The 24,714-nt window shown below is 41.0% G+C and overlaps 2 protein-coding genes across 6 annotated transcripts in view; one reads left to right on the top strand and one right to left on the bottom strand.

Moving 5' to 3' along the window:
• PPM1A (protein phosphatase, Mg2+/Mn2+ dependent 1A) overlaps positions 1-20,334 on the bottom strand; it is a 35,409-nt gene extending 15,075 nt beyond the window's left edge. For 3 of the 5 annotated variants that reach the window (XM_032113324.1, XM_032113325.1, XM_032113321.1), the window contains exons 1-3: positions 20,095-20,333; positions 4,659-5,510; positions 2,816-2,933 (exon numbers count right to left, since the gene is read on the bottom strand). In XM_032113324.1, coding sequence (XP_031969215.1) covers positions 2,816-2,933; positions 4,659-5,492 — 952 coding nt within the window. In that variant the 5' untranslated portion in view covers positions 5,493-5,510; positions 20,095-20,333. Of the gene's footprint in view, positions 1-2,815; positions 2,934-4,658; positions 5,511-18,916; positions 18,960-20,094 lie in introns of all 5 variants that reach the window. The other 2 variants (XM_032113323.1, XM_032113322.1) reach the window with 2 other exon arrangements.
• Positions 20,335-20,681: 347 nt separating this feature from the next.
• LOC116445233 (tetra-peptide repeat homeobox protein 1-like) lies at positions 20,682-21,032 on the top strand. The gene has a single exon (XM_032111631.1). The coding sequence runs from the start codon at positions 20,682-20,684 to the stop codon at positions 21,030-21,032; it is 351 nt and encodes a 116-aa protein (XP_031967522.1).
• The last annotated feature ends 3,682 nt before the right edge of the window (positions 21,033-24,714 follow it).

The following is a 24,714-nucleotide window of genomic DNA, read 5'->3' as shown; positions in this document are numbered from 1 at the left end:
GCTTAGACAAGTTTCTTTTTAGAGTCAACACATCAATAACACATATTAGTGCAAATAATAGCAACACATTTTGGAATGACTGATTACTTCTACCATGAAGTTCACATGATACTTTAGGAGTAACACTGATTTATTGCAAGTAATGGCACAAGGATGGTTCTCCACACTTGCTGCTTCTTCCATTATTTGTTGCAGCTATGAATCTGGACCACAAACACATCAGGGGAGTCTTAAGTGACATGATAAGTAGAAAAGTTTCTACATTTTTAAAATCCGAATCATCTCTCCTTTTTCAAGATGACCATCATTATTAAATCCTATTCAGTCTTATAATTTGCACTACCTTTTAACAGTATAAAGGTATATTCTGGGCCGAGGGGATAAAAATACAACCAGAAAAAAAATGCACATTAGAAAGTATCGACTCTCATTACTTGTTGGACTTCACCAAGTACTGAAGTGCATAAAAATACATATGCATTTTGCCCAAGTTTCCATTTTAATGAGTTTTAAATTTAAATTGATACTACAGATTAGTAAGATCATTCTAAAAGTACTCTTTATATTTTTTTAGTTCCTTCAGCCAAAAATCAGGCTTTTAAAGTTAAGCACTGCCACTCTTATAGTATCCTAAGATAAGAGCAAGATTATTCACTGTAGTGTATGCTGATGCTGCAGCAGTCCTACTCTACTAGTCAATAAGGCATTAACCATTTACTTCAGAAACAATGCACTGGCACAGGAATTAAGTTAAATGTAACAAAGTTATCAATTCCTGTTCTTGAAATTCTGCTTTAGTTCAGGCCTTTCAACTTCCCTCATGTGTAAGTCCTAAAAGGCCAAATGCTGCAAACAGCTGATACAAATCACTGCTGGGTTGAGTAGTGTTTACTACATATTCATTAATTTAAATAATATTTTTGTGCAACAATAGACAAAAGATTGAGGATAACTCTAAAAATTAAGCAAAGACCCTTGAGGGAAAGTACAATATATTTCCTCAAGTTGTTCAGACATCATCCCATTAAATTAGTATTAAAGTGCTTTATAACTACATATGGAATCCTTCTGCCTCTATGCAATTATCACACTTCGCATTTATACAAATAGGAAATTGCAGGAATGAGCAAAGTACCAGCAGCCAAATTCCTTGTATGTACCATAATCACAAGCAGGTCCAGTGTTTAGGCTCTTCCTTTATAAAATTAAGCAGCTGTACAAAAATGCCAGCTTTCCTCCCTGTAATATTCCTGGGGTACAATGAGGCCAGCTGAACACACAGCCTTGGCTTCATCGTATTTTCATATTCTAGGTCACAGGTTTGTCTGAACTCAGACAAAATATCTAAGATAAGAAGGCAGTACTTGCCCAGATAAGGAGAGTTACCACGCTGTGAATCAATGTGTGAATGTACAGCACACTTGTTCTTCACCAAATCTGTGGGTGGGCACTCACACGCCTGGTGCAAACCTGCTCCCCGCTCTGCACGGAGGGAGCCATCTGACACTTCCCTCCTGCAGTGCGACTGCACTAGGATATTCCTGCCACGCTGTCAGGGAGATTCACACCAGCACTGACTGTGCACCAACCTCTCCTCTCAGGCAAGTGTTGAGATTAAAACACAGAAATGTCTGCCTGGGCATTTGTTCAGGGGCAGAACAGATGCAGTTTGTCAAGACCTGGCGAACGAGGCCCTGGAAAAACGTGGTACTTTCTGAAAGAGCACCTATACAGGTTGTAAGTGCTTTAAAAACTGCACATGAATTTGTCTGAGCCCACAATTCCCCTGTAGGCAAGTTCTCTGTGAAATTTCTGGAGCTGCACTGTGTTACCTTCATGCAAGTTAAGGAAGAAAAAAGTGCATAATGTACTCCTCTGACTTACTAATCACTGCTACCATATTTGTGGAGAACTCTGCCCATCGTGCCCTGTGTGCTATTAAGGATTCTTGGAAGTATACACACACATAACTAGACTTGCAACATATAGGAGTCCACTTCAAAAATAGACTTAACCTATGCAAATAATGCATACAGCAGGTCTTAGATTTCAGAAACAAACTCCAAGCTGTAGTTGGTTTTAAATATCAAAAGGCACTATAAATTCAGTTTTAATCAGAAATTATTTGAATCAAATTGATTTGAAATATCCTTTTTATGTGATCCAAAAAGCCCCAGACTTGCAGTTTCAATTTAAAGTTTAAGAACTCCTGAAATACAAATTTAAAGAAAAATTTTTAAGTTACTATCAGAGTAAGAGATGAGTTCCCAGCTTTCGTTTGTCATGAATGCTTAAAGATTAGCTTTGACAAATTTCTGACATACTTTCAAATAAGTAAATATGTAAGCAGGTGCTTAAAGATTACAGTAATCAAGTTGTAATCCTACTATTACTGGATAATAAAATATTACAGCTAACTGATTTGTACTTAACTATAAGGAAAAATGGCACTCAAATTACCATCTTCACAGACACTTTGCAAGATATTCTGATTATTTCATTTAACTCCATGTGACAGGAACCAGGATTCACTGGTCTGAAGTTAGTGCTGTCAACAGACTCAGGAAGAACACTGAGCACAAATGAATCCTCTGCCATCCTGAATAATTTTCAAGGCTACAGGCTGCTGCACTTTCATAGCAGAACTTTTTCAGGACATATATGAGTGCCTTTTTCAGAGGTACACAGGATGGCCAATGGCACTTGAAGATCTATTAAAAAGCCTGTATGTGTTAAGGGTTTAGTTGTTGGAAGGGGAAAGGGGCCAGGGGTCTGTTTAGAAACAAAGTTACTTATTTTTTTTTAAATGATCCACCTTCTACTCTGCTTTCCAGGTACTTGTCCAACTCTGCCTCTCTTTTCACCGCCTCTGGTGATACCTTTGGTGCATTCGGAAAACAGATCAATATCACACTCATGTTGTCTCGACTTCCCTGGTGGAAAAGAAAAAATTATTTGAGAAATGTATATATACCAGGCTAAACACACATCAAAGCATTTTAAACACAGAAATTCACAAATCATATGGCATCAGAATCCAACTTTCACTATTATGGATTAATATTATCATTAGAACTAATCTCCCTGTACCCCTTACAGAATTCCAGGCCCATTCATTCAGTACAATTCTTAAGTCTCTGTTTTTTCCTCTTTTATGGTGTGAAGACTACATGGAGCCAGTCACAGACAGTCCATTGTCTTCTAAAAACTGACATTAGTAAAGAGTGATGTATAATTACAAAGTTATGTTCCATCTTGTTTTAAGCACCATCCAATCATTTTGGGAAAACAGCTGAATGGGTGAACAAAACCACCACTGCTTAAAAGCACTAAGCAGGAAGGTGCTGAATTCAGACAGTGCTTCCACCTAAAATCACAGCTATTAGTTTTTTTCTTCCCCTTTTCATTTAAAACAAGAAAAGTTACAAGTGAGAGAATTTATTAGAAGACCAGTTGTAAAGTACCCAAGTCTATGCAAAAAATGTTAACATTTAAAACTCCAACTAAAGAGAACCCCAATACCTGAATATGTTAAAATACAAACACATTCTGCTTATGCAGAGTGACTGTTTGGTCTACTTTCAATACTCCTGTGCTTTGGCCTACAAACATGCATCCATAGGCTTAAATTTTAACACTAATTAAATCCACTGATGTCAGCGAGATCAAGAACAAACCAGTGGGCAAAACAAGAGTATATGTGTGTATGGGGAGGTGCTGACAGTTGGCTCCTGCAAAGCTTAAAGCATCCACAAGCCACTGTTCCTTTCCACGTATTTGTTTTTAGGATTATCCAACAAAGATAGTAAACAAAAATATAACCATTATCAATCTGCCAAGGTGATGGAAAGCAATTACAATTTTGCAGATTGGAAACAATGATCCTGTTAGCCATGTGGGAAGAGCAAGGATGTTGTCTTGTTTCTTTAGAAAAAAGTTGGCTTTTTTACACTATGACTTCCACTTTGCCTTTTCAAAATAAGTATCAAGCTATGAAACTCAGTAACTGCATCACATTGCAACTTATTATTACAAAGTAGAAGTTAATGCAGACAAAGTTACATAGTTTCGTTAAACCAAATAGCCTCATCTTCTTCTACTTAAGCTGGTTTCAGAGCTGTATCACACAATAGTAAGAAATACAGTAATTAAACCAAAATAAAAACGTAGGAAGCCAGGTCTTCAAAATATGAAGTCAAGGTTCATTGATTCTACATTTATCTTGGTGTAAATGTGACAGTAATGTTACCACTATGTGCCCAAGAAAGCAGGGGAAGATTAGGAAGAGGAAATACTCTCTAGCCTGATTAAGTCTTAGGAGTTAAGGTTTTCTAAAGTATGTTATGAAATAGAAAAGGGTAGTTATTGTCTTTAGCTCGCCCAAAAATTCCCATCAGTTCTAGTTTTCCACTGATCACAATGTATCTGTACATGATTATAAACTCTTAATTAACCAAACCACACAGATAAACATTGTTTCTGTTGTGTGTTTGTTCCCCCTCTATCACCACTTTTGTGGGAAACACGGTCATCACTGTCAAAGTCATGTTACCATAAACCATGGGATACTTAGAGACTGGAATCAAACTTATTATTAATGTGTTCATAAACTTCAAATAGTGAAAACACAGTAAACTCCTTCTCTCAAGTCTGGCTACCTTGTACAAGCAGGTGTCAACTATCTCATTGCAAACTTTCTCAAGGTCATCAGTGACTTCAAGTCTGGATCTTACAAAGTCACACAGCTCTTCATTTCCCATAACATCCCAGATACCATCGCAAGCCAGGATGATGAACTGATCATCTTCTTCTGATCTCTCAATTTCATAAACTTCAGGCTCGGGTGAGACCAGCTGTTCTGTGGGACCTTTCCCATGGACACATTTGTAATCAAAGTCCCCAAGTGCCCTTGAAACAGCAAGGGAGCCATTCACACGCTGAATCATTACGGAGCCACCTGCATTCTGTATACGCTCCTTCTCCAGTGGATTACTTGGTTTGTGATCCTGTGTGAAGAAGTGAACCTTCCTGTTTCGACAGAGCAAACCTCTCGAGTCTCCACAGTTGATGAAGTACGTGTGTTGGGGAGAAATCATGACACCCACAGCTGTTGACCCACTTCTATCTGCGCCATGCTTCTTCTCGGAGATGACTCTCATGTGTTCATCAATTTGCAGAAAACCTGTTCTGATGCCGCTCTTTACACTTTCCACAGATGGTGGCCCATCTGGCCCTTTAAAATCCTGGTTGCTTGTGATGTGATCTAATAAATGCTCACAGCAGTACTTGGCAACCTGTGATCCAGCGTGCCCATCATAGACAGCAAAAAACGACCACCCATCAAGTCCATTTGGCAACCCAATCACAGCCGTGTGTGCATCCTCCATTTCCACGCGCCAGCCTTGCATACTGCTCAGACCGTAACGCAGCCCATTCCCCTGCCCCTGGGCATTATGCTTCTCCATCTTTGGCTTGTCTAAAAATGCTCCCATGATGATTTTCCTTCAGTTCTACAAAGGCAAAAAACAAAAGGGTTATTACGCTATTTCTTAAACATCTCATTTAAAAATCCTGTATAATGGCACAAGTAATGTTAAGATGACCAAAATACACAGCTATAAAGCTGGTTTTTCTGTGTCTCCAGTCAAATTTGCATTGCTTTCATCTAATTTAAACAAGGACACTACTACTAGCTGAACTGCACTTTTCATATTTTTGTATTTTCAGCTGTTTTACTTGAAAAATTTATATTCATTGTCATTCATGGTTCTGACAAAAGCCTCTAATGGAACTATGTAGAAACCACTTTCAAAGAGGACTTGTTAACTGGCACACATCTGAATGGATGTTCCCTGCAACTACTGAGCCATGAAAGAGTTCAATGTTTCCAGGACAGTGGCATTCCCTAGATCCCTACCTGCTGGACACAATTTCTTGCTAACACTGCTTTTCTGATAGTCAAGGGGAAATGAAAGCAAACTGATTAGGTTTTCTTTCAGGAAGGGAGTTTCAGGGTTTTTTGGGTCTGGTTGTTATTTGTTGTTTTTTTAAACAGATAAATTATCTGAATGACCAAGAGGATGCCAGAGTCTGCATAAAGGAAAAAACAACGCTGGATTAACTAGGAGCAGGACTGGAAAGGAACAGAGCAGCTGTCCCTTTAGGCAGCAGTAAGCCATTAGTTTGGCTCAGCCATCTTGTAAAAGCTCATCCTTAAATTTTCGGTTAAATTACACAGCAGCTTCTCAGATGTCTGTGCTGCAGATTTACTTAAAACCCTCATGTATTCATGCCTCACTAAAAGATAACTGCCCCTGACAAGTCTGAGGAAATCTGTTTGGAAATAAAATCACAGCACTGTAAATTCCTGTGTGAATTGAGATTAAAGCCAGACCCATACACTGCACACCCTCTCCTCCTTCATCTCCTCCTTGGGATGTGATGCAGCAAATATTCATGCTTAAGAGAATAAGAGTTATATTTGCAGGCAGTGCAAACTGACTGGTTTATCTTCATGGTTTTCACACCCTAACCATCCAACCCACCCTTCTAATCCACATCAGTTTATTTGTGCATTCATTATTAAAAAATCATACAAAATAGGTCACACATTTTACATACTTGCAAATTATGCCTTGAGAAGCATCAAAGAGTCTGCAAATCACTGTTATACAATACAAGGTAATGGAACAAAACTACGAGCTTTTCTATTTGAAGACTGTGGACAGAAACTAGCTGTGAAAAGCACCTCAGAAACAGACTTTACCTGAGGCCCCAACTAACAGCTGCACTAGCAGAAAAACAGTACATCAGGGGTTCTAGAAATGTTTAACGTGACTATGGAATGTATTTAACCAGTTTTCTAAGTGACAACATCACATTTTTACAACACGCTTTTATTGCAATACAGCATCAGCCGTTAGTGACACCATATATCCAACAAAGCTCTTCACACTGTCTCTTCCAGCCACTATCAACCTTTCTAAAACATCTGTGTTAGAATAAACAGTCAAGAAATGTTTATATTTGATCTCATCACAACAGTGATTCAAATGTGAGGCACGGGGACTGGTTATGCACTCCTTGGCTCACATGCTTTGTTAACAAAAACAAAACACATACTTCAGCTGTATGGGGATGGCAGCAGCAATTCACCTCTGCTTCCTCTCACCCCAAACCCAGCTCTGGAGCTCTGTCTCTTCTCAAGTGAACACAAAATATTGATGCCCAAGCAAGCTGTAACTAACCAACGAAACAGAGTGTGCACAGTGCGTGTCTTGTGTCCCAAACACATGTAGGAGGTTCACATTACTGAAGTTGCTAGGAAAAAAATATGACTTAAGACTTTTTTATTTTCACATGCCACTCTGATGAAGTCAGAGTGATCAAAATAATTACAGAATGCTGCTATAAATCATATGGGGAATTATTTTCCTGAATAATACTTTTTATTCATTCTATGATAGCAGCAGAGTTGAACACTGAATGTTCTTTTTGTTGAGGAGATTATTAAACAGAAGGCAGATATTCAACTTTTTCACCTTAGAGCTCAAAAAGCAGAAACTTCCCCAGCAAATATATTTTTGTGAGGTATTTGACATTATTGCTGTGTTTAAAACAAAACAGAAAAATATTAAGAACAGGATACAGTTACAGTGACCACAAACACTGTTGAAACATGAACTAAAAAGGGCCATTTTTCTTCTAATCTCTCACCTTACTATGTACACAACATTCAGAGTTGTGCTTTGTAAACTGTTCGTCCTGCTCAGTAGTTTATCATGTAAATTAGAAATACATACAGTTTGTGTGAAGTTCTAACAACAACTACAGAACTGCTAGCACACCTCCGAAGTTAATAAATCACTCTCCATTTAAATACCAAACTGCCTTATCCCTCTCCAGAAGGCAACTTGAAAGCTGGTGGTCTTTTAAGCTAAGATTTGTATGTGACATGTTGACTCAGGATTCTTCAGGGGTAAGAGTTGCCCACCGTGGATGTGAATACAGCTGGGCAGAAGGAAAACCACAATGTGGTCATGGAACAACTCCCTCAGAAATTGCCCACAGCCCACAGCATGAAGTGATCACCCTCTGAAAACTGCAATAACAGACTGCAGTTGTCCTCCTGCCACACTCCAGCTAACCAGACTTCCACCAAAACAGCAGTATAAACCTGTAGGAGAATAGGCCCGGTTTACAAAATCCTCACTTTATCTGCAAAAAAAGCATCGTTTACTTGGAGATAGGATGAATGTGCCAGACATTTAGGTTTTTCCAGAATTTCAATTCTCATTCAGAAAAACTTCAGTTAAAACTGACCAATCTCTGAATTCTGATGAATTGGAGACTACCTGCTACTTCTCCCCCCATACCCTTTGTCTTATATTACAATGTAAGATGTAACCAAAAGTATGTGTTCTATCACCAGCTGCTAAAACCAGGTGGGGCAGTGTTCTTTATCTCTTCCCTGACACATCCCTGATAACTCCCTCCGGAAGGGTATCTTCTGTTAATGGACCATCAAGCCTTACTGCATGACTCATAAAATTACATCATCCCATTGTGAGATGCTCTGCCCAGGGGGAGGAAACAAGCATTCCTACCTGGATATAATCTGAGGTTTGGAACACCACAGTAAGCCCTTACCTACTGGATTCCCAGAGGACAAGAGCTACATAACCACCACTGGACCTTCAGAGGAACACCAGACCCTTCTACAGGGTCAGCTCTTTGACAGAACCATTTCTATCACTTCAAAGAGGGTGCAGCCACCCCTTAATGGGACTGTGACTGCCACCACCCTGCCCGGCAGGGTGTCAGGTCCTATCCTGACTCTGTCAGGTTAAGCCAGTGTTTCTGTATTATTGCCTTGTTATATATACTAGTAAAGAACTGCTATTCCTATTTCTTATATCTTTGCCTGAAAGCCCCTTAATTTCAAAATTATAATAATTTGGAGAGAAGGGGGTTACATTTTCCATTCCAAGGGAGGCTCCTGCCTTCCTTAGCGGACACTTGTCTTTCAAACCAAGACACCCTTATGTGTAGTTAAAACCTTAAGAATTTAAAGTCTTAGCTATTAATAAAAATATCTTGGTTTTACAAGAAGGGATGGACACAAACAGAGAAATGCTGACATAAGAAAGCCAAGCCTCCTTCCTACTAAAAATACCTTTTAGACCTGTTTTTGAGTCCATATCTACGGAATCATCTTCCACAGACCAGTGTCTACCTAAATTATGAGCACATTTGTCATTCTTTGATGAGGTGCTTTGTGCACTACAGTGATTGAGTTGGAATGACACCTTCGGTTAGCATATAACTCTGTATGCAAATCTGATTAACCTATAGCAGTGCAACTGCCCAAATTACAGCACGACTTCGTTATGTAAAAACACAGACCCAGAACAGACTGCATGCAATGTGTGCAATACATAAAACAGATCCTGAACATGGCTTAACTCAGCCTCTCTTTATGTCTTTAGTAATCTTTCTTAACAGGAGGCCTCATTTTATGACCTTTATTCTCCACATAATTTTACTATCTTAACCCAGTCACACATTTCTACAATCATCTCAGAAAACTGCAGTCTCAAGGCAGGAGACAGAACCAGTCCTCTGCTTTGAAAGCCTCAACTTTTGGGATGCTTCAGTGATGCACATATGTACTGAAGGAGACAGACATTCTCTCTCTTCCTATTAAAGGCAAAGTAAGAGAAAAGGCACTTCAATCATTAAATTTAGTGGCAAACATACACCATCCACTGTTTTTTTTTTTCTTAGAGAAGTACCATTCTGAACAGTACTGTAAGGGTGGTGCCTTGTAAAAAGATCAGAGGTACAACATTTTCTTCAGAAATGGTGACTCTCACACATCATCTGATGCTACAACTGCACAGCAATCAGCCAAGGAAACTTCAATTTTAATCTAAGATGATTCTTGGATCACCACTTCCGTATCGGTGACTTCCGTTAGTTTTAGGTCCTAAAAGAGAAGAGCTTTCTGCAGCCAAAGTTTCTGGATTTTGGCTCTTAAAAACAGAGAGGCATCTGAAGAAAACTAGATGTGAAAATGGACCCCTGTGAACAGAAATGAACATGCAGGGGATGCATCTCTGCATCTACAAGTGCATTTTAACCATGATTTCTGAAGCACTGATTTTGTGGAGGTCAAACTGAAGGACAGCCTCTCCAGCAAGTGCACAGAAAACTCAAGTTGTGGTTTGCAGATGGAAAAGTAAGAATACTGTACAGGGCCTAGAAAAATCAACACAAATAACAAGATCTTGGATAAAACACAAGAGTGCCAAAATTCAAAGGACTGCAGCATTAGAAACAAAACTGAAATAATGAATGGAGCATGCCAAAGAGTCAGTAGCTAAAGTCCTTGAAAGTAGATGCAACTGCAGAACAGAGTGGCAAAGAAAAGGAGGGTAATTAGTATACCAGGCCATGGACAACCATGGACAACCACAGATACATCACTGGAATGCATGAAATCTCTTTGCCCCTTCATTTGTTCCTCAAATTGTGCTATCCAGGCAGCACAACTGTAATGCTTTCTGCTATACAGGAAAATAAATTTTACTGTTTTGCTATTTGCTTGTTCATTTGCCACAAGGTTCAAGTGAAGATAAGCCCTAAATTGTTCACAAAGGACAGTTAATGCAATTCCACATAACCCTACAGAAATACAAATTCATTTTTCCAAGGAATTTGGACAAAGATCTGATCGTTTTGTCCAAGAAAACTAACCACCCCCATCTGAAACTTTCAGTTGAACAATATGTAAATTAATAATCCTTTTTAAACAATGTTCAAGTTGTATTCCTTCCACTAGGATAAGCTGCTTATATGAACAACACTGAAGTCACAGGCACTTGTTCTAACTAAGCTGAGAAATATTGCCACACTCCAATTTCCTAGAACAATTCTCTCAGTGACATTACACCCTGTGTGCTGTAATGAGGACCATACAGAAAGATTACAACCTTTACTTGAACTACAGGACACAAAGCAAGTCACCAAATTATACAGACTGCTACTGACTAGAAAAAGGGCATTTACTCACTTCAACTCCAGCCCGATCCACAGTACTTTTCCCTCTGCCTTAAGCAGGCTGGATGAAGTAGCCAGACAGCATGTAATTGTGCAAACGTGGAAACATTTTCAGAAGTTACAGCCTGCTGAATGAAAAACTGACAGTACATACTGGATGCCCCAAATCAATTAATTTCAACAAACAACATGTCAGAGAACATCCCAGGGATCGGAAGAATGACTAAAATAAAACAGAACACGCAGATGAGGAGACACAATTACACCACAGTCATGGGCTGAATGAAGTCATGAAAAAGCCTCCTGCCAGTGAAACGATTTAAAAACTATTGGAGGCTATATGATTGAGTTCTGGCACTCACGGTTTGAAACATCAATAAAACACTAAAAAACTACAGTTGATGTTTCTGGATATGTACTTTCAGACACAGGAATACATGGCCTGTATTTATGAAAAAGAACTATTTATGAAAAAGAAGTAAAAGAAATAAAATACAGACGTGGGACTATTTCAATAAACAGACTAACACACCATTTCCCCACCAGAACATTTGCTTCTTGAGGATGCAGCTGTAGTCTGTGTTACATTTCAGCAGACAACTGCAAAAGAAGATCATAAGAAACTACCCATAGGGGTAAGAAAATTTCTAATAACATTAAGAACTTTTGGTTTAGGAGAGATGTAGCAGGTATGGCTTGTGGCAGACAAAAAAACCTCAGAAAACAAAAAACCCAGAGGAAGCAAGTTAATAACTCTGTGTGTATGAGGGAAAGTATGAACTGTTCCAAACTTCCTCAACTTACCCTCCCTCTCTCCCACTAATTAATATGCAACAGTGATGGCTATTACAACTTCACAGCACAGGAGAAAATACTAAATCACTGCACCTCTGATACAAACACCTATGAGCTCTGACCTCTTAGTAGCTGGTCCACAGGCACTGCCATTTCACTGATCTAAGTTGTTTGGAGAGTTGTTTTTTTTTTTAAACATAACTTCTACTTAAAATCCCTTCTCCCTGCTAGGAGCTGACAGCCTTTCCAAATGCCTCCCTGTACTAAGCAGCAAAATATTTTATCCCACGTGGTGTGTATAGCAGGGCAGGTAGGATTTAGGAGAGGATTATTAAAGCCTTCTGGAACACAGAAGGTAACCATTTCTAAGTTAACACCCTCCCTCCAACAACATGTTTCAGCTTCTTCTTAAAACATTATTTTCTGCTCCTACCTTTCCTGCAGACAACTAAACCTGTTCCAAGGTTAAATGAGAAGCTTCTCAGTATGAGTGTATTTTGGCTGAGGTTCAAGCTCTCTCCAGCAGAGACATGTGTAATCTGATTTTTGCAAAAGGAAGCCCTGGACACTGAAAAAGATAATTCACCTGGAACAAACTGTTCCTTCAGAAGTTTGAAAGATGGTGATGTAGCTTCAAGAATTCTTTATGGGGTTAATTTTGCAATATGGTCTGTTATGGAAGAAACTAAGTTCTTTCCAGAATCACCAAGACTGCTGCTGGGAATGAAAAATCACTACACTGATTCTGAGAGGAGATACAACTTGCATCCACAAGTGACAGTCACTCATCAGGATCCTAACATGACTGGCACCCTCAGAACATGATTAAGCGAGTTTTTATTGGCCAAGACAGAATTCTTGCTTCTTTCTAAATATCTGTACTACAAATTAGAAGTGGGAAAGCGTAAGAGAAAAAAACACAGCAGCATCAAAATATGAGCAGCCCAATCGCTATGAAAAACTATGTAGACAACCAAAATGGCACTAAAAAGAACTATGAAAATCAATGAGATAGCTCTGCATAAATTCATGTGCTGCTGTCTGAACAGTGTGAGAATGAAAACACCAAGGTCCTTGCTTGAAAGCATTAATAAGCAGAAAACATGCCCATGCTGGTGCTAAGTTCAGAATAACTTTCTGATTATACTTCATTTTCCAAAACTTTCTTACTTAGAAGTGTTGGAATATAAACAAAAGACACCCATTTTAGACACAAAGCTTAGACAACTGCTTTGTTAACAGCACAGAAATTCCTGCAGGCTCCAGCCAAAATTCAGAGCCCCCTTGAAGCAACTGTAAAAAAGAACCGGAAGATCCAAGGAAGCTGCAGTCTGTGTAGACAGAATTTTGGAGAAAGAAAGGCCTTGCTTCAGTTTATATATCAATGACATGCAGTAAGATTCATTTTTTTTTAAAAGAGCAAGGCAAGCAAGTGAATTTAAGGATTCCAAGCAAGCTGCTCATGACAGGAGTACACCCTGCTACACAGCCATTCCAACAGAACTACATACAGCAATACGTTCACCACAAAGAAAACAAGGGTGGAAAGGAAACAGAAAGAGACAACCCAGAAGAATGGAATTATAGTAAGTCATAAAAGTTGAATTACAATTTTTTCCAGTATTTGTAATACCATGAGTGCTCTGCCACTGCCATTTCTCATCATAATAGATCATTACCCCACTTCTAAACATTGTGGACCTAACTGAAAACTCCTACTTGAGTACGAGCCACTTACAGTGCAAGAATTGAACAAATCTGAACAGATTAAATATTTCAAATAATAGCTAAAACCTCCCTTTTCTCTAAATTTCTTCTTTTTTTTCTCTCTCATCTACAGCTTGAAGCCTCAATATCTTTGTACACTGTCAGTTTTACCAGCCAAACAATACCTAGCACAAAAAAAGATTCACAGAAGAATGTTTTCTTTAAAGGAAGGCTCACATCATTCCACTGCCATTTCTGCGTCAAAGGAAAAAACCAAACAAAAAGCATTTACTTTATCTATCAAGTTCAACTAAACATATTCAGAAAAATCAAGACAGAATTGGAGTCCTAGGCCATCCTGCCCCCATTCAAAAGAGTGAAGATATGGGGTAAAGAGCCTCTAGACTAGAATGGCTTTTGTCCAGGATTGTTCTGCTTGTTCAAATGCAACTGGAGCAAAGTCAAGCTACTGCTGCAATTTGTCAGTGTTTTAGCTAAGTGTTAAAATAAACCAAGAAAAAGATGCTCCATGGAAAAAGGTCCTGATGGGATTATTCACTGAGATTTCAAAAACAAAGGGAGGCTCGAATAAGAATAATTTAAAAAACAACAAAGCAGCAAATGCACTAACTGAACTATTCCTGAAATATGGGGAAAAAATTACATTCACACAGTTCAGGAAACTGCCACTTTTTTTACAGTTGATATTGTTTGTTACCTGTGGTAATGTGTACAAATTCTTACAGAACCCCACCATCCCTCTGTTGTATTGTTTCACTGATAACTTCATCGCAAACATCTTAAAAATTTAGTTAATATGGTCCTATACAATTCAAGAAAACTGAACACATGGAATCATCCCTCTATCTGATCTTCTATTTTTCCTCTTTGTACTTCTAGTTGCTCACCAACCTATTATTTAAAGCTTTCAAACTTCAGATCTTCCTAACTTCTACAAGAAACATCAGCCAACTGTTTATGGTTTGTCTTATGAGCAATTTATTTTATCAATATGGCAGAATGACACCCAAGTGAAAATAAAGTTTATACAGATAGAGCTTGGGAGTAAAATAAAAATAAACTATTTAGAGAAAACACAACCGGTATGTGTGTGCCCAGTAATTAGAAGATGATGTTTGCATGAAGGGCCCAAAACTTCCTGTTTAGTCAAGCACTCAATATTACGAAATAATACACAAGTAATTTCCCAGACCCTTCACTTTACATGAAAACATTTGTGGGGTTCTAATCTCAGCAACATTAACGCTATTCTGGTGAGGATATAGGAAAAGTAGCATACAGGATAGACTTGAAACCTGATGACTACACCTGGGAATAAAATGGCAATAAAATAGGAAATGTTCTGAAGTTACAGCTATAACCTGGCTTTGCTTGCAAGGAAATGACATCAAAACTGTCAGAAGCACATTAAGACCTGGAAGTCAAATCCTCAATGCTTAGGAAAAGCTGGAGTTTGTTCATTTGTATACACACAGAGATTTTATTTACAAAACTATTTTGCCCTCACGTCCCCAGCATTCCTATCTCATTAGAAGATCAAGGACAGAGGATGACTGCTGCAATAAAGCAGATTTTTTGCCCAAGACTACATAAAAATACAAAAAAGAAACCAATGGAAAAAACAACCCTATTGTTTTTAGCCTTTTATGCAGACAGAAACTTTCAGGACAGAAGGCTTTCCTCTGAGGGGCACACTGATTGTCAAGTTCGCTTCTATCACTACCAGCAGAGAGGTGATTTGCCCATGATAAACAAGGCAGTAAAGGTGCTCCCCTCAGTCCAAACCAGAGTTCATGACAGCTCTAAACATTCTGGTCACTCAATGAGGACATTGTTGAATTCACCTGCTCTTCAAAAATCAAAGCAGTGCTAATGCCAGCATTTCCTAAGCTTATGGGGCCTTGATCTGCAGCCTCAGAATGGCTCATTACAGAGTGGCAGCAGTTGATTTTTAACAAGGGTCTGTCCAAATACTTACTGTAATTGACTGAGGGAACCAGAAAATTATTTACTGACAGCAACTGATTTTTCTTCATTAAATTTTCCTACAATTTAATGCTAGCTGCTTAACCGCCCACATTTTTCCACATTCTGTAGTCCTTTCCAAAGACTGGGTTTTACTTAACAGCTGGAGAATTCCTTAAACTCATCTCCAAACACAAAGAGCTCAGGCACAGTTTACACAGTTCTCGTGGCTACTGCATTTTAGTTATTTCTATGTAAAAATACCACAGAACTTAATGGACAAATAGCTATGATATACCATCAAGAAGCATACAGGCTACCATTTGAATTTCAGATCACAAGGACAGTTGGCAGTAAAAATGAACTGCACACACAGATACATAAAATCCTTCAAGTTACAGCTGAGACCCAAACATGAGAGCACATTTCATCCTCTAGGTCACAATCCAGCAAGGCACTTAAGCATGAGAGCAACATCACACATCTGAGTAGTCCCACATAATTCAGCACACGGTGTATCACCATAAGCACGTTGAAGTGCTTTGCTTTATTTAAACTGCAGCTATCAAAATACAAGCCATGTTACACTTGTGTTTGTTTGGTTTGCAAATTATTATCTTGGAAGACTTTAGAGACCTTTTTATCTACTAAAATATTCTTACTTTAAATGAGAACTAATCTGTTAGCAACGAGGAGGCAAATGTACTTTTCCCTCTCTGTGTAAACTGCTTTTCTCTACATTTCAATATTGAAACATGGTTAGCCAGTTTTGCTTTTTCCTTTGTAGCACTCTTAGATGCTCTTTTGGTATACATAGATATATACTGCTATAAAGTTTACACTCTAAACAGTAGAAGTGTACTTCATTGGAACTGTCAGTGAAAGAAGTTTTTGTTCTGTTGTTTTAGTCACATATAAACACCTTTTGAGAAGAGCTGTTAAAAAAATCTGAGCGACTGTTTCATATAGTTATAAATACACTTTGTTCTGTAGAGGCCAATAGGCAGCTGAAATAGCCATTAGTGAATTGTACTGGTATTTGTGTTTAAACACAAACCAAATAAATAAGAAAACAGATAACAACTTGACAGAAATCTGTAACTTAGTTTGTGGCAGAGTTAGCAGACAACTACAGAAAAGCAGACCTTGCAGCAGTGGTTTAACACCAGTAACACACAGTGGTTACCGCCTCTACCCAGGAACAAAAATCAGCCTATTCGCTCCCATGGAATCACACTTGCTTCTTCCTCCTGCCCTGATTACAATTCCCTTGGTCTAAACATTCCTCCCAGTCTTAAGAGTCAAGTGATTTACTCTAGAAATATTAAATTTTAATAAATGCTAAATTGTTCCTTCACAGACAGAGAGCAACATAAAGAAGCTACGAGTAGAAAGCATTATCTCCACCATGATCTGCACCACATCATGGCTCAAATACATGAATCCTCCTTAAAAAACATTTTTTAGCTCTGGTGAATGGAATGTACATAAAATGCCATAAAATGTACATCTATGCACATTCCCTGGATCTTCTAAATATCCTAACAACATTGTCATTTTTTCAGGATTTACATATTGTATACGCAGACTTGATACTTTGCATTTGCCATTTATTCAACAAAGAGGATTGTAGTTAAGCATGTGTAAATGTTACAGAAGTTTATTCCTTATCCTAGTATTCTAAACTGAAATTTGGATCATGTGATTAAAACTACAGAGACCAGTAAGAGTTCGGCAACCAAGTATTATCCAAAAAGAGATAAATTTCTAAAAGAACAAATGAGATTACAAGTTGTGTCATTTGGAAAGAAACAGATGATACAATTTTTTCTAAAAAAAGTAAAAAGTATGATTTATGAGAAAAGAGGAGCAAAAATTACAAAGGTCCACATGAAATAGTAAGAACAAATGCATTTTGGCTCAGGTTTAGCTATGATAAACCACTAATGTCTTAACTTCAAACATTACTACTACTCAAGTCTTTAAAATGTCTCCGGTTAGCACAGGCAAAATGAAAACAGTTATTTTACAGTACTTTCCATTCTAAAAGTTGTTTATTTATTAGCATAGCCTGCATCATTCCATCACTTAATTGCAATGCTGTTCTGCCTAGCCAATTACATAAGTATTTTGTACATCAGAATAGACCTGGAACATGTGAAAATTAAGCCTATAGAAATGCCAATATTTTAGCAAGAAATATGCTATTCTTAAATTACTTATATTTAGGTCATTTTGTGAAAGCAGCTGCTTTATATTCCCTAGTTCCACTAAAAAGGAAAAGTGCAATAAGATCTCTTATTGACAGCTGCATTCAAAAACATACCAGTTACATAAGTTTGCAAATTATACTGTGCCAGAGTTAAATATCTAAGCATTTTAACGACAGTTCTCAAAATGCAATCTCAGCAAGAATGACTCAACTCCACCGCATAAGTTGCACTCCAGATAAGAAGCAACCAGCTCGATTTTATAGGAAAAAAAAAAAACTTTTTAGTATTCTGTTTTAATTCAAATTGCTCTGAGTTCTGCTTGTTTGGACCTGCAAGCTTCACCAGTCATTTGGCACTTCCATCTCCCTTCGCTTTCAACAAAAGTATCCCAAGCATACCTATAGACAGTTAAGGAAATACTTGGAAAACAAGTATAGTTTTGTACTGTACTTCGACAGGAGAGATTGACCTGACAATCATCAAGCAGAGGACTAAACTGTAAACCAGAGCTAGGCCTTGCCTGTATATGACAAAAACACGGCTATGCTGGAAGAGAGTGAGAGGACAGACAAACTCTCCCCACGGTTATCTGAGGAGTTTATCAGAGAGCTCTGTGAGGAAAACATTAATAACTGGCATGATGCATCAGCAACTCTTCTAGCCCAGTCTCATATACAAAAGGGAGACTCAGCAAGGCCTGGGAGTGAGAACTTTAGGAGCAGCTAATGCTGGTGCACTGATCCAAGCTGCAGTCCTTTAACACCTTCCCTTTGAATGCTACTGTGATTGGATAGGTAAACTGTAAAACTTACCTGGCTCACGTTTTCTCTGATGTTATTCATAGAAGAAACCATGAATAGCACCAGAAGGGAAGCTATCAGAGAAGAAATGTGGCTAGAAATTGCAAAATTCTTGGTCATTTGGCAACTCATTCAGGGTGCTGAGTAACAGTAGCCATCCAGCCTTAATTCCACCATTACTTCACAAAACTTGCTTCAGCCACCTAATCACTGAAACAGCTCAGGAAAGTGCTACAAGGGCTCATATTTGGAAATTAATTTCCTAGAATCACAAGAGTTAGAACTTCTACTTTATAAATTGATTCAGCTCACTTGATGCTAAATATCACAATCTAAAGAAAACATATCACCTACCTTCTTTCCAGCTACTGCTCTCGTGATCTAAAACTGTCTCCTGCTTAAAAAAAATAAAAATAAAAAATTCCTTTGGATGACATACCTTAAGGACCTTAAATCTTAAAGTTACCACAGAGACCACCCCAATGAACAGCACTTTCCCGTTTGACAGAAGATACAGCTCAAAAAAATTTAGTTCTTCCCAAGTGCTGCTGTAAACTTAAACATTAGTTCTGTAACCACAAAATTTTGCCATCCACATGGCAACATTAAGGAATATTTTAATCGTACCAAATAAATACAAATACGTATCGAACAGATGTCTGCAAAATCAATTCTCCTGAAACGGTCAACCTTCAGCCTGTCTTAACGTTGTATCACAACTACTACAATACAATCTAATGTAACAAAAAGGTTAGACGTACGCTCAGAACCTCCGGCATTTCACACGCAAGCCCAATTACCCAGGACATCACCGCACAACTTTCTCACCGAAACCAGCATTTTCTTCCACGGACTTTTACCACGCACTCTGTGACAGATCACAGATCGTCAGCGCAACCTTTGCTCAAGACATTGTTTTCAAAGGCACCGAAATCTCTCTCAAACTTTAAACGCCCGAAAGGCGTTGGTGAGGGAAAGCCGCCCGCTGCATCACAATGTCACTATTTGGGGAGTGCTTGATGCTCCGACCCTCGCCAGGGTGGGGTGCTTTATAAATAGATGCGTGTTGTTTTGTTTTTTTTTTTTTTCCCAGTCAGTGCCGTGCCCCGAGCGTTTGGGTGGCGATGGGAGAGCAGGCTGTTTATAGCCTTTATTAAATGAACTCTGGGCGAGGAAAGGAGGGGGCAGGGAGAAAGGGAAAGCTGCTGCTCCTACCTGAGCCAGGCCCAGACCCCGCCGCTCACCCTCCTCCCGCCGTGCCCGGGGGGCTGCGGGGACACTTCCACCCTCAGCAGGCGCCTGCAATGCAGGGGCTGCGCAGGGGGCTCCCGGCAGCGGCATCCCAGCGGGATCGCACCACCCTTCCCCATCCATCTCCCTCCCTCCGGCCGCCCGACCCGCTCCCAGCCGTGCCGCCGAGCTCCCGCGCTCTCCGCCGCCCCCGGTTGTTTACAGGCCCCGGGGCCCCGCAGCGCCCCGGCCCCGCCGCCCCCTCACCCCGCCCCGGCCCCGCACTGCGCAGCGCCACTTACCTCCCCGGCCGCGGCGTCGGTGCCGGCTGTGCGGGCAGGGCCGCGCTCCCGGCGATGCGCGGGGGAGAAGGGAAAGGAGGGGGGGACGAGGAGGAGGAGGAGAAGGAGGGGGGCACCCGGCTGGCGGCCTCGCCTCAGCTCATTCACAGGGCGGCTCTGTGCCCAGGGGGAGCCCAGCGCTCATCTCGCCCCCGCCGCCGCCGGCGGCCCCCCCCGTCCCCGTCCCCCGCCCGAGCTGCTCCGCGCCCACCCGCGCAGCGCCGCGCGGAGCGCCGGCCGCGGACGGACGGACGGACGGACGGACGGACGGACGGGCGGACACACGGACACACTCGCACTGCGCTGCCGCCGCCGCCCCTCTGCGCAGGCGCGCACGCCGCAGGGGAGGGGAGGTGGGAGCGCGCGCGCGTCCCCGTGCCCTTTCCCTCCTCACCGTCTCTCTCTCCCGTTAAAAAAAAAAAAAAAAAATTAAAACACCAGAAAAAGCGACAAATGGAGCTTTTCAGGGGAAAAAAGAAAGAGTAAAAAAAAAAAAAAAAAAAAAGCGGAAAACAAAAAAAACAACAGCACCCCAGCAGGATACCCGGATGTCGGACGGAGCGGGGCCGTTACGGGTATTACATCACCCTCCGCCCCGGGTCCCGCGCCGCGCTGCGCGTGCGCCGGGCCCGCGGGAGCGGCGCGCGGGCGGTGACGTCACTGGCTCCGCCCCTGTCCCTGAGGGGGAGAGGCTGGCGCGAGAGCTGGGGGCGCGTGTTCCCCATCCCGATCCAAATCCTGAGCCCACTCTCGATCCCGATCCCGATCCCGGTCCTGTTCCGATTCCAGTCCGGATCCCGGGCCCGGTCTCGGTCCCGGTGCGGTGGCGTCAGCAGCTCAACCCACCTGAGGATGATGGAGCGCACAGTGGGTCCCGAGGTGCTGGCTCGTCTCCCTGAATCACAGAATCATTTCGGTTGGAAAAGATGTCTGGGATCATCGGGTCCAACCTATGACCCAACACCACCGTGTCAACCAGACCATGGCGCTGAGTGCCATGTCCAGTCATTCCCTAAACACCTCCAGGGACGGTGACTCCCATCACCTCCCTGGGCAGCCCGTTCCAATGTCTGATCACCCTTTCTGTGAAGAAATTCCTCCTGATGTCCAACCTGAACATCCCCTGAACGTCACAGTTTATGACTATGTCCTCTAGCCCTGAGGGACTCTTACTCGCCTGAATCAGAGCCCCGCAGGATTTCCCGTTGGAAGCACAACCGCTGGCAAAATCAGCAGCGGATTACCAGTAATGAACGCGTAATGGGTTTAATAATCCCACGGGTTTCAGCCCCCTTTGATGAAGGCTGGCCTGTGAACAAAAGACATGGGAGTGTGTTCATGGAGCAACTCCCCCACCAGTCTGCAGGGAACAAACTGAGACGAGAAGCTTTTAGACAAACCTCTCTTTTGTCTCAAGGAGGGGAGGAGGGTGCTCAAGGAGGCTTCGATGGGAGAGGGGTGGTTCTGGGAGGAATGGCTAATTCCAGCAAGCCAGGGTTAAACCTCGTGGCTGGGGATTTCTCAGGCAGAGTGGGTGCTGGGAGGAGTGCTTCAAGGGGAGGATTAGGAATGCACGGTAGCTCTGAGGATGCGAAGAAGGAATTGAATACAGAGGAAGAGATGCTGAGGAGGACTGGGAAAGGTGAAGTGGCTGTGTAGCAAGGTTGTCTAGATGGTTTCCATCTTCAACAACAATCACAGCAAACAGCCATATGTTAATGGCTTTAAACGGAGAGAATTTTACTTCAGAAATTATGAAGAAATTCTTTACTGTGAGGGTGGTGAGGCCCTGGCACAGGTTTCCCAGAGCAGCTGTGGATGCCCCATCCCTGAAAGTGCCCCAGACCAGACTGGATGAAGCTTTGAGTAACCCGGTCTAGTGGAAGGTGTCCCTGCCCATGGCAGGAGGTTGGAACTGGGTGGTCTTTAAGGTCCTTTCCAAACCAAAGCATTCCCTAAACGGAACGTTTGGAGAGCCCTCCAATGGCTGGTTATGGTTGACAACTATCAGTGCAGTTTGTCAGCAAAGGAGGGCAGAAAATCCTATCTGGAGAGAGCTATAAGAACTCTGAAAAATACAGTGAAACCTCATCGCTGTATGGCTTTCCTGTGACAGATAAACTGACCGTGTTTTGGTACGATGGCAGAATCTCCACTTCCCATTGCTGTCTTCGGCTGGATGGAATGTTTGGACCCGATCTCCCTGTATTCCCCCTAATTGTGATCGTTACCACGATACTGAGCACTACTCAGTTGTGCTCAATGTTCTGTTAACAAATTAATGTTAGAAATTTCGGGCCTTTGTAGTCAAATGCAGTAAAATTTGTTGGTGGAAACAGACCTTTAGAGAGATTTAAATGCAAACCCTAACCCTTCCCTTCCCAAGATTACACAGAATTGTTCCTGCAGGCATGTGCCATGTTTCTTTAACCTCTCCTCTTTAATTTTTCACTCCCCTTTTCCACTTTAATAAAGCTCTCCTAGCACTTAGAATTATGTACAATAATGGATTTCATTTAGATTCCATGTTACCTATATCTGTGTTTTGAGTGAGGCTTTTTTAAATAAAAGTGAATGAAAACATGGCCCTGTATCTTTTTGGTGACGCCCTCATTTTAAGCTGCAAGAATGTCATGTCAGCAGAGAGTTTGCTGCTCTCATTTGCTATTTATACATTTTTCAGGGGAAATTGGACTAAGTCAAATTACTACAATATTTTCTTAAAGCATTAACTTTTATTTAGTTCCCTAGATTTGCTTGGCCTATTGCACTGACAATGGTAATCAATATTTACAAGAAATTCAAGCATCACTTTTGATTCTGATAAAACAGCTAAGTATATCATATCCCTCTACTAAATGTATTTGTAGTTGATGAAACGACATCTCCCAGTGTACAACTCTTTATTTTCTCTTCAGCTGTACATCAAATTGTGATACAGATGGCTGGGACCTGTAGTCACCACACTTATTAGCGCCACAGTAACAAGAACCGTTGTGAAACTCAACTCTCTATCATAAAACATTAATGAGTTATTGAGAAGGATCATATTTCACTGTTTGGAACAAGAAAATTCTTTTGGCATTATAGTCATATTTAAAATGATGTGCTGCTTCTCAACCTGTTCTTAGAAAATATTATTTCTGGACAATTTTAATTCTGTTTCCTGTTACAGCTTTTTAGAAGTCTTTAGATGGATGGTAATTGCCAAGAGCTTTCTGCCACCGATGCACACTCAGTTATTGCAGGCAGGAGGATGACTTTGTCCAGTCTATTCATTAAAACTCAATTTAGAAAATTCCACGCTTAGCCCGATGAAGCTGTTCCCAATGACATCATTTCCCATAAAAAGAGAAAATGGGACCACAGTTGCAACGGGGATCACATGGCAATTTAACTGCACTTTGGAATCAGCTTCCATCGTAATGGCCATATTCTGTACGAGCCTGCTGTAATCTCTGCACACTGTATTGCCCAACACGCCTTTTAACTCTTTCTGGTTTAATAGCAGTGCTTAAACTTCTTTTACTCTAAGGTATATCATGAAGTATCAGAGTTTTGTCTGTGTATTCCTCAAACAGGGAAATTTTAGTACCAATATCACAGGATCACAGAACAGTCAGGTTGGAAGAACCTCTGGAGATCACCTGGTCCAATCCCCTGCCAAGGCAGGAGGGCCACCTGGAGCAGTGACACAGGAATGGGCCCAGGTGGGTTTGGAGTGTCTCCAGAGAGGGAGAATTCACAACTTTCCTGGGCAGCTTGTTCCAGTCTTCTGCCACTGTCAATGTAAGGAGTTCTTCCTCATGTTGAAGCGAGTCTTGTTGTGTTTTAGTTCACAGTCACTGCTCCTCGTCCTGTCTCTGGGCACCACCAAAAAGAATCTGGTAATGTCCTCTTCACACCCACCTTTGAAACATTTATATGCATTGATGAGATCCCCTCTCAGTCTTCTCCAGCCTAAACAGGCCCAGCTCCCTCATCATGCCTCATAAGAGGGATGCTCCAGACTCCTGATCATCCAGCCTCCGCTGGACCCTCTCCAGTAGCTCTTTGTCTTTCTTGAACTGTGGAGACCAGAACTGAACACAGCACCCCAGAGGTGGCCTCATTAGGGAAGAGTAGAGGTGGAGGATCACTGTTGTAACTGTGAACTCTTGTATTGCACCATTTAGATTTTTTTGACTTCTAAGACAAAAGACCTGAACTTCTGTCATCTGAAAGCTTGGTTTCAGCTTCCCTTATTTACTGTCCCTGTTTCTTCTCTCTTATATGGTCTGCCATGAATATCTGATGTAGGTGGGAAATAATACATTCGAAGTTACTCTGCAGCCTAAAAAGTTAGTAAACGGCAGGGTTTTGTTTTGTTTGGAAAAGGATTTGTATCACCTGGTAATACACATCTAAATACTGGATGTATAGATTGTTGTCTGGGCTGCCTTGGTTTGGTGGAAGGAGACAGGTGGTCATTACTGTCGTGCTTTCACTGGTGTCTGGAGCAGGTTGGGTGAGTTCTTTGAAGGTGACTTTTTTTCTCTTCTGTAGTGTCTGTGAATTCAGAAGAAGCTCAGATGACAACTT

This window comes from Corvus moneduloides, chromosome 6 (assembly GCF_009650955.1).
Source record: "Corvus moneduloides isolate bCorMon1 chromosome 6, bCorMon1.pri, whole genome shotgun sequence".
Classification (NCBI taxonomy): Eukaryota; Metazoa; Chordata; class Aves; order Passeriformes; family Corvidae; genus Corvus; species Corvus moneduloides.
Note: the sequence above shows the minus strand (reverse complement) of the source record. Positions and strands in the feature narration are given on the sequence as shown.

What these genes read in the sequence shown, in the direction of transcription:
- LOC116445233 (XM_032111631.1), top strand. Translation starts at nt 20,682, where the DNA reads ATGTCGGACGGAGCGGGGCCGTTACGGGTATTACATCACCCTCCGCCC.